Below are 12,453 nucleotides of genomic sequence, written 5' to 3' on the forward strand. Positions count from 1 at the left end.
TAGCCCAAGAACTCACATCTATTCTTTTAACGTAGTCATATGATCAAAGTCTACTTTTCTACCTATGTTGTCCAGATTTAGTCTTCCTTCCTCTTGCATTATACATCTATCATATTTTTTATCATTATTTCTTTTCATGCAATGCAGATTTCAATCCTCACTGACCATGTTTCACTTTCATGCCCGATAGATTCTTCCTTAAGTAAAGTTTTCATAAATAAATAATTGTAGACAAACATAGGAAAATATGAAAGGTTATTATAAAAAATAAATTTGGGATTGTCATTATCATGTGACTTTCCCAGCTTTCAAGGTTTTGAACGTTTGATGTTTTTGTCTTCATCTGAGAACATGACTTTGTAAAAGAAAGATAAAAACTTTTTCTGTGATTTGACAAGAGTTGGTTGGTTACTGTTATAACCGATTGCACTGAAACATGATTTTAATTGTGTAGTGACATTAAAATAATGTTTGATTTTAAATAAAAGGTGTGTGTCTATATATATATATATATATATATATATCATAATTTGGGGTAATTGTGCCAAATACGGAGGTAATTGTGCCAACTAAAAAGTTCTCTTTATAGGGGTGGTTGCCTAAAGAGCACTTTTAGCTAGTTGGCACAATTACCCTGGACTTTGCATAATTACCCCAAATATATTAATATAAACAAATTTACAGACGATTTGCCTCCAACTCCACACTGGACCCTACTAACCACCCCCTACCTGACCTTCCTTTGCGGACAGATGCCACACTAGACGATCTGAAAATCACCCCTTCTCAGGTGCATGCTATCATAAGAAATCTTGACACTGCAAAAGCATGTGGACCTGATCTCATCCCAGCTGTGCTATTAAAAAAGTGCGCTGCCAAAGTAGCTCCAGTTCTCTCCAAACTTTACAACAAATGCCTTAATGAATCTTGCTTTCCTGACTGCAGTAAAACTGCTTCTGTAGTACCAGTTTTCAAGAATTCTGGCGAAAGAACTGACCCAGTAAATTATCGCCCCATTAGCCTCCTCCCACTTTTTGCCAAAATATTTGAGACCATAATTAACCAAGCTCTAGTCCATCACCTTACAGATGCTAAACTTCTGACTGACCAACAATATGGATTTAGGCAAGCCCGTTCCACAGCAGACATCCTAACTGTAATCTCAGAATGTATATACCATTCACTGGACAAGGCGGGGGAGGGTAGAGCGGTAGCTCTAGATATAGCTAAGGCTTCTGACATGGTATGGCGTGAGGGTCTCCTCAAGAAAATCAGATCATACGGTATCAGTGGAAGAATACATAACATAATTAAATCCTTCTTAGATAAGAGGAAAATCCAGGTTGTCCTTGATGGTCGTACATCTAAACAATATGATATAAATGCAGGAGTGCTTCAGGGGTCTATCTTTAGACTTCTGTTATTCCTAATATTCAGAAATGACCTTCCTGACAAAATTGTCTGTGAGATGGGTATCACGCTCTATAACAGACACGACAGGAAAACAAACACATATCTAAAGAAATGGCAGAAACACTAGAGGATGACCTCCGATCCATAGTGGAATGGCGACAAAAATGAATGGTCACATTCAATGCTTCCAAGACTAAACTTGTTTCCTTCAATAACTACAAGAACCCTTCTCTACCACCAATAGCAATGGCCAATGACTCTTTATCTGAAAGTACATCTCTTAAACTCCTCCTCAACTTAACGTTCACAGGAAACATGAGTTGGAATAATTATATTGAGAGTATTGTCAGGACCACTACGAAGAAGGTGGGTTCTCTCTACCATGCTAGAAAGCTACTAACGCCCGAACGTATCCTATACATCTATAAGGCCACCATTCGCCCATGTATGGAGTATTGTTGTCATATTTGGGCTGGTGCATCTGCCACTAGTCTCTCACTCCTAGACAAGATTAAAAAGAGAGTTGCCAATCTGATAGGTGCTGAACTGTCATCTAAACTTCAGCCTCTGTCTTATCGACAAATTGTAGCATCCCTCTGCCTGTTCTACAAGTACTTTAACGGTGAATGCTCTAACGCACTGCAAGCACTTGTGCCCCCTCGATGTAAATACCCCCGACAAACCCGACAAGCAGCTAAATCCAACCCCTTCACAGTAGAGATCCCTACATGTAAGAGAGCCTTCTACTCCAGTAGTTTCTTCCCCAGAACAGCTAGACTTTGGAATTCCATTCCGGGTCCCTGCTTCCTCAACTGAACTGATATGCATAAATTCAAGTGTAACGTGAACCAACATCTTACTGCCCAACTCCCTACACAGTACCCCTGATGCTTATGTTCCTGATAGTAGCCCCCTACAACAAAGTGGCAATGTGCTTTGTTTGGGGTGAAAATGTAATAATTAAAAAAAAAAAAAAAAAAAAAAAAAAAAATTACATGCTAATGCTTGGGACAAATGGTCGGTTAAAACCAAAAGTCCTCGTCAGGCAACTTAATAAATAGTTGTTTTCCACAGAAGAAACAAGTCCTCAAATGAAGAAAGAAAAAACATGTAAATTTATTTATATTAGTAAAAATATATCTTGTTTTTTTGAATACCTCTAATCTGTCATATATATATATATATATATATATGACAGAAGGTATTTGGATCTATTATTGTTAACTGCGTGCAACTCTTGTTTGGAAACCCAACTTTTTCAGGCAAAGTAGAACGTCAAAAATGTCGCTGATTTGTCATTTGTTGGTTGTGCATATTGCTACTTGTTTTTTTTTTTTTTTATAGATAGTTCCCCTTTTCTAAGGTGCTCTTCAAATAATGAAGCAAAAAATAAACATTCATGTCTATAATTACTCTGGCAGCCTTTTACCACCGAATTGTGCAGGCCTAATTTAGTACATATCCTCATTGGATTCCAAATCATTTACCTTACTGCTTCCCGACAAAAGCAAGAGAACACTTTCGTTTTATGCCAACAATAATGTGAACATAAAAATGTGGCAGTAATTTATCTGACACTTACTGTCTGATCACTTTCTATCTCAAGAGACAATGGATATTCTCTGCATCATGAACATCTTAAAATTGACTTGGCAGGAATCTGAAAAGGTGACCTGTCAAAGATGCCACCCATGAAATCATTTTAACATTAAGTCACATTAAAACATTCAGTTAGAATGAATTAGACTTGATTGGAATTGAAGTAAGAGGCAATAGCCTTTTAAAAATTCTTCTGAGAGTCTACTTGTGCAGGGTTGCCCACCATCACCACAAAAATAAATAAATAAAAATAAAATAATCCCACACACAGAATTGTTAATAAAATTCACAATCGCTTGTGCAAGCCAACCATATTTGATACAAATAAAACTTCAGTTTATTTCCTGACTTGTTTATCAAGTTTAAGTCATGAATGTTCAGTAGTCATTGCTTCATTGCAGTTCAATTATATGGTGAGGAGACACTTTGGTGATTGTTTTATCAGTAGCAGGTGACATCCTGAATGAGTTTACGACTTACTGAATCTGATCGTTCCTCCAGATTTTTATCTGTAGAATTATCCAAACATTTCACAGGTTATTTCTGTGAATAGGCCCATCACTATTAGATTTACTGATAATTTTACATCTCATATCCATTACTTTTTTTTGCACCTCATATCCATTACTCTTTTTCTTTTGCACCTCATATCCATTACTCTTTTTTTTTTGCACCTCATATCCATTACTCTTTTTTTTGCATCTCATATCCATTACAGTTTTTTTTGCATCTCATATCCATTACAGTTTTTTTTGCATCTCATATCCATTACAGTTTTTTTTGCATCTCATATCCATTAGTTTTTTTTTGCATCTCATATCCATTAGTTTTTTTTTGCATCTCATATCCATTACAGTTTTTTTTTTTTTGCATCTCATATCCATTAGTTTTTTTTTTGCATCTCACATCCATTAGTTTGTTTTTTTTTGCATCTCACATCCATTAGTTTGTTTTTTTTTGCATCTCATATCCATTAGTTTTTTTTTTTTGCATCTCATATCCATTAGTTTTTTTTTTGCATCTCATATCCATTAGTTTTTATTTTTGCATCTCATATCCATTAGTTTTTTTTTTTTGCATCTCATATCCATTACAGTTTTTTTTTTTGCATCTCATATCCATTAGTTTTTTTTTTGCATCTCATATCCATTAGTTTTTTTTTTTTGCATCTCATATCCATTAGTTTTTTTTTTTTGCATCTCATATCCATTAGTTTTTTTTTTTTGCATCTCATATCCATTAGTTTTTTTTTTTGCATCTCATATCCATTAGTTTTTTTTTGCATCTCATATCCATTAGTTTTTTTTTGCATCTCATATCCATTAGTTTTTTTTTTGCATCTCATATCCATTACAGTTTTATTTTTGCATCTCATATCCATTACAGTTTTTTTTGCATCTCATATCTATTACAGTTTTATTTTGCATCTCATATTCATTACAGTTTTTTTGCATCTCATATCCATTACAGTTTTTTTTGCATCTCATATCCATTACAGTTTTTTTTGCATCTCATATCCATTAGTTTTTTTTGCATCTCATATCCATTACAGTTTTTTTTTTTTTTGCATCTCATATCCATTAGTTTTTTTTTTGCATCTCATATCCATTAGTTTTTTTTTTTTTTGCATCTCATATCCATTAGTTTTTTTTTTTTTGCATCTCATATCCATTAGTTTTTTTTTTGCATCTCATATCCATTAGTTTTTTTTTTTTGCATCTCATATCCATTAGTTTTTTTTTTTTGCATCTCATATCCATTAGTTTTTTTTTTTTGCATCTCATATCCATTAGTTTTTTTTTTTTGCATCTCATATCCATTAGTTTTTTTTTTTGCATCTCATATCCATTACAGTTTTTTTTTTTTTTGCATCTCATATCCATTAGTTTTTTTTTTGCATCTCATATCCATTAGTTTTTTTTTTGCATCTCATATCCATTACAGTTTTTTTTTTTGCATCTCATATCCATTACAGTTTTTTTTTTTTTGCATCTCATATCCATTAGTTTTTATTTTTGCATCTCATATCCATTAGTTTTTTTTTTTTGCATCTCATATCCATTACAGTTTTTTTTTTTTGCATCTCATATCCATTAGTTTTTTTTTTGCATCTCATATCCATTAGTTTTTTTTTTTTTGCATCTCATATCCATTAGTTTTTTTTTTTTTGCATCTCATATCCATTACAGTTTTTTTTTTTTGCATCTCATATCCATTAGTTTTTTTTTTTGCATCTCATATCCATTAGTTTTTTTTTGCATCTCATATCCATTAGTTTTTTTTTGCATCTCATATCCATTAGTTTTTTTTTTTGCATCTCATATCCATTACAGTTTTATTTTTGCATCTCATATCCATTACAGTTTTTTTTGCATCTCATATCTATTACAGTTTTATTTTGCATCTCATATTCATTACAGTTTTTTTGCATCTCATATCCATTACAGTTTTTTTTGCATCTCATATCCATTACAGTTTTTTTTGCATCTCATATCCATTAGTTTTTTTTGCATCTCATATCCATTACAGTTTTTTTTTTTTTGCATCTCATATCCATTAGTTTTTTTTTTTCATCTCATATCCATTAGTTTTTTTTTTTTTTGCATCTCATATCCATTAGTTTTTTTTTTTTTTGCATCTCATATCCATTAGTTTTTTTTTTTTTTGCATCTCATATCCATTAGTTTTTTTTTTGCATCTCATATCCATTAGTTTTTTTTTTTGCATCTCATATCCATTAGTTTTTTTTTTTTGCATCTCATATCCATTAGTTTTTTTTTTTTGCATCTCATATCCATTAGTTTTTTTTTTTTTTGCATCTCATATCCATTAGTTTTTTTTTTGCATCTCATATCCATTAGTTTTTATTTTTGCATCTCATATCCATTAGTTTTTATTTTTGCATCTCATATCCATTAGTTTTTTTTTTTTGCATCTCATATCCATTACAGTTTTTTTTTTTTGCATCTCATATCCATTAGTTTTTTTTTTGCATCTCATATCCATTAGTTTTTTTTTTTTGCATCTCATATCCATTAGTTTTTTTTTTTTGCATCTCATATCCATTAGTTTTTTTTTTTTGCATCTCATATCCATTAGTTTTTTTTTTTGCATCTCATATCCATTAGTTTTTTTTTGCATCTCATATCCATTAGTTTTTTTTTGCATCTCATATCCATTAGTTTTTTTTTTGCATCTCATATCCATTACAGTTTTATTTTTGCATCTCATATCCATTACAGTTTTTTTTGCATCTCATATCTATTACAGTTTTATTTTGCATCTCATATTCATTACAGTTTTTTTGCATCTCATATCCATTACAGTTTTTTTTGCATCTCATATCCATTACAGTTTTTTTTGCATCTCATATCCATTAGTTTTTTTTGCATCTCATATCCATTACAGTTTTTTTTTTTTTTGCATCTCATATCCATTAGTTTTTTTTTTGCATCTCATATCCATTAGTTTTTTTTTTTTTGCATCTCATATCCATTAGTTTTTTTTTTTTTTGCATCTCATATCCATTAGTTTTTTTTTTGCATCTCATATCCATTAGTTTTTTTTTTTTGCATCTCATATCCATTAGTTTTTTTTTTTTTGCATCTCATATCCATTAGTTTTTTTTTTTTGCATCTCATATCCATTAGTTTTTTTTTTTGCATCTCATATCCATTAGTTTTTTTTTTTGCATCTCATATCCATTACAGTTTTTTTTTTTTTTGCATCTCATATCCATTAGTTTTTTTTTTGCATCTCATATCCATTAGTTTTTTTTTTGCATCTCATATCCATTACAGTTTTTTTTTTTGCATCTCATATCCATTACAGTTTTTTTTTTTTTGCATCTCATATCCATTAGTTTTTATTTTTGCATCTCATATCCATTAGTTTTTTTTTTTTGCATCTCATATCCATTACAGTTTTTTTTTTTTGCATCTCATATCCATTAGTTTTTTTTTTGCATCTCATATCCATTAGTTTTTTTTTTTTGCATCTCATATCCATTAGTTTTTTTTTTTTGCATCTCATATCCATTACAGTTTTTTTTTTTTTGCATCTCATATCCATTAGTTTTTTTTTTTGCATCTCATATCCATTAGTTTTTTTTTGCATCTCATATCCATTAGTTTTTTTTTGCATCTCATATCCATTAGTTTTTTTTTTGCATCTCATATCCATTACAGTTTTATTTTTGCATCTCATATCCATTACAGTTTTTTTTGCATCTCATATCTATTACAGTTTTATTTTGCATCTCATATTCATTACAGTTTTTTTGCATCTCATATCCATTACAGTTTTTTTTGCATCTCATATCCATTACAGTTTTTTTTGCATCTCATATCCATTAGTTTTTTTTGCATCTCATATCCATTACAGTTTTTTTTTTTTTTGCATCTCATATCCATTAGTTTTTTTTTTTCATCTCATATCCATTAGTTTTTTTTTTTTTTGCATCTCATATCCATTAGTTTTTTTTTTTTTTGCATCTCATATCCATTAGTTTTTTTTTTTTTTGCATCTCATATCCATTAGTTTTTTTTTTGCATCTCATATCCATTAGTTTTTTTTTTTGCATCTCATATCCATTAGTTTTTTTTTTTTGCATCTCATATCCATTAGTTTTTTTTTTTTGCATCTCATATCCATTAGTTTTTTTTTTTTGCATCTCATATCCATTAGTTTTTTTTTTTTGCATCTCATATCCATTAGTTTTTTTTTTGCATCTCATATCCATTACAGTTTTTTTTTTTGCATCTCATATCCATTAGTTTTTTTTTTGCATCTCATATCCATTAGTTTTTTTTTTGCATCTCATATTCATTACAGTTTTTTTTTTTGCATCTCATATCCATTACAGTTTTTTTTTTTTTGCATCTCATATCCATTAGTTTTTTTTTGCATCTCATATCCATTAGTTTTTTTTTGCATCTCATATCCATTAGTTTTTTTTTGCATCTCATATCCATTAGTTTTTTTTTTGCATCTCATATCCATTAGTTTTTTTTTTGCATCTCATATCCATTACAGTTTTATTTTTGCATCTCATATCCATTACAGTTTTTTTTGCATATCATATCTATTACAGTTTTATTTTGCATCTCATATTCATTAGTTTTTTTGCATCTCATATCCATTACAGTTTTTTTTGCATCTCATATCCATTACAGTTTTTTTTGCATCTCATATCCATTACAGTTTTTTTTGCATCTCATATCCATTAGTTTTTTTTGCATCTCATATCCATTACAGTTTTTTTTGCATCTCATATCCATTACAGTTTTATTTTGCATCTCATATCCATTCGATTATTATCGAATTGCAGTAAAACAAAAGTTGGTTGGATTACAGATAGTTGTAAATTTTATTAACAATTCCATCATTGACATTTTTGAAAAGGTTGAGTCACTTTGTAGTTTTAAGTTTAAATGTAGATATGATTCGCTAGGTGTATCAGGTTATTTACTATGATTGATGGATGATGACTTTGAGAGTCAGCTGTAGTGCCCATATGAAAGTAGATGATTTGTTTATTTAATCTTCGTACATTTGCAATTGAATTTTAGTCGCTGCAGAAATCTTACTGGATGAAGATATAGTTTAAGTTCTTGGTAGATTAGCTTGGTTAAAATCCTTGTACCACTGTTGGGAATAATTGAATTAAGTAAAATATATTTTAAGTTAAAATTTAGTTTATACTTAACTTGTCTAGAAGAAGGACAAAAAGAAAATTTTTAATAAATGTACACCTGTAATTCATTCTTCAAAAGCAGCAAACACACTCAATGTTGCTTGAGAATAAATGTGTAGTCATGCTCAAATGTCCCAAACTCAATATTACTATTTATTGTATTTGTAAAAACTTCTATAATTTACAATTCAAATATTATAAACAAGCCAAAAACTATATGGTCCCCGACTGAGTTTGGCTATTTCCTGCATTTATACCCCTAGCCTGATGTAAAACATTAGGGTAAAACGGCCAAATGACACCGTTTCATGAAAACGATGCATTAATTCGAACTCAAAACCCCTATTTAGATACAAGTATGAAGTTTTGGAGAAAAATAAAGATTAGCCCCAAAAGGAATGTTTTTTTACCACTAAAACACCACAGGGCTCAAGCCCCACAATTTTCCTTGGGTAAAATATTATGTTTCCAAATTCATATGGTCTTGCTTTGTGGATAATTTTTAGCAAAATCTAAGGGTCAGAAAAAATTCTATTGTGAGAACAATTACCAAGATGAGAGTGATAGTCCAAAAAATCCAAATTAATACCAATCCTCATCTCAAAATTTTTTTTAAGAATTTATCTAACCGGAATGCATCAAATTTATAAAAATTTTGTTTAAATGAAAAAGAAATAATTTTGAAAACTTTAGAAAACCGAGTATTGCTGATAATTTTTATTATTAAACGAGAAAAAAGAAATGAAGAATTTGCTGGATTGCCATGTTAATTCCTATTTCAGTCACATAAATTCTTTAGAGTGAAATAATTTTGGCATTTCTTCCAAACAAATTATCTCTACTTAAACCATGTTTTTAATGATAATAAATGATAATTTAAATGAATTGCTTTTATGGGTCATTTTTAATTATATATACACACACACACTCACAGAATAAGAGGAAAACCTTGCTTGAGTGCATGACTGCATGGAACCTAACTGATGTCAATCTTTGGATCAGACCGCATTGAAAGCAGGTATGTGACTGTCTTCTATTTTTCACCTCAGAGTCCAGAATGCTTGCAATATCCTTAACAAAACCGGATGAAAATAGGAAGGTATCTTTCAATGGATTCTTAACTGTGGGATGAAAATAAAACACATACACACACACACATATCTATAATATAAAGCCGAATGTGTGTGTGTGTGTGTGTCTGGTCATGAATAGGTTCCTATATGGTTGACTATTTTAAAAAACTGATTACATATAATGATAGAAGATGTATCGAGACACAGGAATGGGTATGTTTGATCTGGCAGAATGGTGGTTCATTAAAATTGTGGGGGTCTGCATTCGTTCCTGGTCTACAAAGTATGGAAATAAAAAATTTAAAAAAAAAAAAAAAAAAACGTTTACAAGTGTTTTTGATATAGATGTACATAAGAATACTTTGATAAGTATGTTTTAACTTAAATAGGGATGGTATAATAAAATTGTGGGGTCTGCGTTCGCACATGGCATCCATAGAATGGAAATAGGCACAAACTTTAATAAAGACTTTTCATATCTATCTGCGTAAGTATACTTTGATAATTATGTTTCAGTTTGAAGAAATATGGTATAATAAAATTATGGGGTGTTCGTTCGCGCCTGACCTCCATAGAATGGAAATATGTCACAAAGTTTAACAAGGTTTTTTAATATAGATCCACAGAATATTATGATAAGTGTTTCAGTGTGAACAGGTATGGTATGATAAATTATGGGGTTTATTTTATGCTTACTTTCATCATATTTTGCTTTGGTTTTGATACCCCCAAATTCAACCCAAATTTACAACCTTTCCTTTTCATAACCTATCATACTTTCATAAATCAGAGTCCATTTTCTGTAGGCTGTTTTTGAACTCAGTCAATGATGGGTACTTTTGCTAGTAATATATGACAGAGAGAGGTATTAGCTTTACCTATCTAGTGGTGCCTGTGAGTAAAAGAAAAAATGACTTCTTTGCGATAAAACAAAAATTACTTTTGGTGATGTTTTTTGTTATGAAATTATTTTGCTATAATATATTATCTATATCATAGCATTTCATTTATATCATAGATGATATATTTTGCTATGATTATATATATATATATATATATATATATATATATATATATATTGCTATGAAATTATTTTGTGAAATTAATGTGGAGACAAAAAATCTATACCCATATACAAGCACCCAAAGCTACATCTCTTAAGATATATCCTACAGATAAAAATAAGCTCCACGGTGAACAGGTGATGTTAAACCGAATTTTCTTATTATAGTTCAGTAGATTATAAAATTTAAGACATAATTAAGATTTCAAATATTATAATCAAAGCCCGAAGAATCAACAATTAACAATGTTTATCTCTATGTGCACACATTTCCAAAAACATTTGATTATCACTATTATACTACTGCCCCATATATATATATAAGCTTAATTAAACAGTAAACATATATACATTTACTTACTCCATTAAATTCACTGTTATCAGAGAGGGAAAACAAGGATCCATTAGAGGTGACTGTTGGATCTCTGATGCTCTGTTCATCTTCATCTAAAATGTAACAAATAACAAAAAGAATTAAAAAAAAAAAGAAAAAAAAAAGAAAAGAAATAATAGAATCAATTCTTCAAAGAAAAACGTTTAACAGAAAAAAATGCTAAAATGATAATTTAGGACAATTGTGAAAATTTAGCAATAATTATTAGACATCAATTAATATTTAATCAAATTTTAGTTTCTTTTGAGCATTTTAGAGTTATTAAATGGCATAATATGGGAACAAACACCCGTCTCAAAACAAGACATATGAATTAAGATCCAGAGTTCACTTATACAGCTTGGTACAAGGTTACCAGATCCAGAGATCAGCTTAATATCTGGTACAAGGTTACCAGATTAAGAGAACACCTTACAGGCTGGTACAAGGTCATCAGATCTAGAGCATACCTTACAGTCTGTTCACCCTGTCCACAGCACACCTTACAGTTTAGTACAAAGTCACCAGATCCAAAGCACGCCTTACAGTCTGTTACAAGGTCACCAGATCCAGAACTCGACCTACATCTTGAGTCACCAGATCCAGAGCATACCTTACACTCTGGTGCAGGTCACATGATGCAGAGGAAAGGTGTACTAATTAATCAGAAGGTAACCGATAATAGACCTAATCTGCCATTTTGCCGATTAATTGGTAATCGGTCAATTTGCCAATTAATAGGCCGATTAATTCATTTTCTCTTTCTTGTTAAATTTAAACTATTTCATCACTGCCAAGTGACTCACAAAATAGCTTTGACACATTAACATAGTAACTGCTAATTTAACTTGGCATTTGCTAAGTATCTGACTACTATTATGGTGTTTGCCTTTATTAAATAAAATTACAAAATATAAAGTACAATTTCCAATTCTTAAATGAATATCATTAAACAATTAGATAAGGAAAAAAATTACAAACCAACTACAAATATATTTATAATTATTTAAGTGAATAACTATTAGCTGAAGTTTTGCACCTGCTGCTGCTCTACTTCCTTTTCTATACTTGCTAACTGCATCCTCTGCTTTCATAGTTTCTTCAGTATTTAAACTTTAAATGCTTTTTAGTTACAATGTAGAAACATTAGAGTTTATCCATTTTCAGAGCACAGTCTGTTCCTCATAGGGTCATACACATTACAACCTGTACTAAAGAGCCTCTCACTTTCCACAAA

The 12,453-nt window shown here is 30.3% G+C and overlaps 1 protein-coding gene across 1 annotated transcript in view; it reads right to left on the reverse strand.

Annotated features, from left to right (window-relative positions):
- The window catches only part of LOC145247393 (uncharacterized), a 288,614-nt gene that overhangs the window by 118,189 nt on the left and 157,972 nt on the right, over positions 1–12,453 (reverse strand). Inside the window, exon 5 of the mRNA XM_080109097.1 lies at positions 11,205–11,290. Coding sequence (XP_079965223.1) covers positions 11,205–11,290 — 86 coding nt within the window. The remainder of the gene's footprint in view (positions 1–11,204; positions 11,291–12,453) is intronic.

The sequence above is a fragment of the Euprymna scolopes genome, chromosome 25 (assembly GCF_053919585.1).
Source record: "Euprymna scolopes isolate OS-2025 chromosome 25, ASM5391958v1, whole genome shotgun sequence".
Lineage (NCBI taxonomy): Eukaryota > Metazoa > Mollusca > Cephalopoda > Sepiida > Sepiolidae > Euprymna > Euprymna scolopes.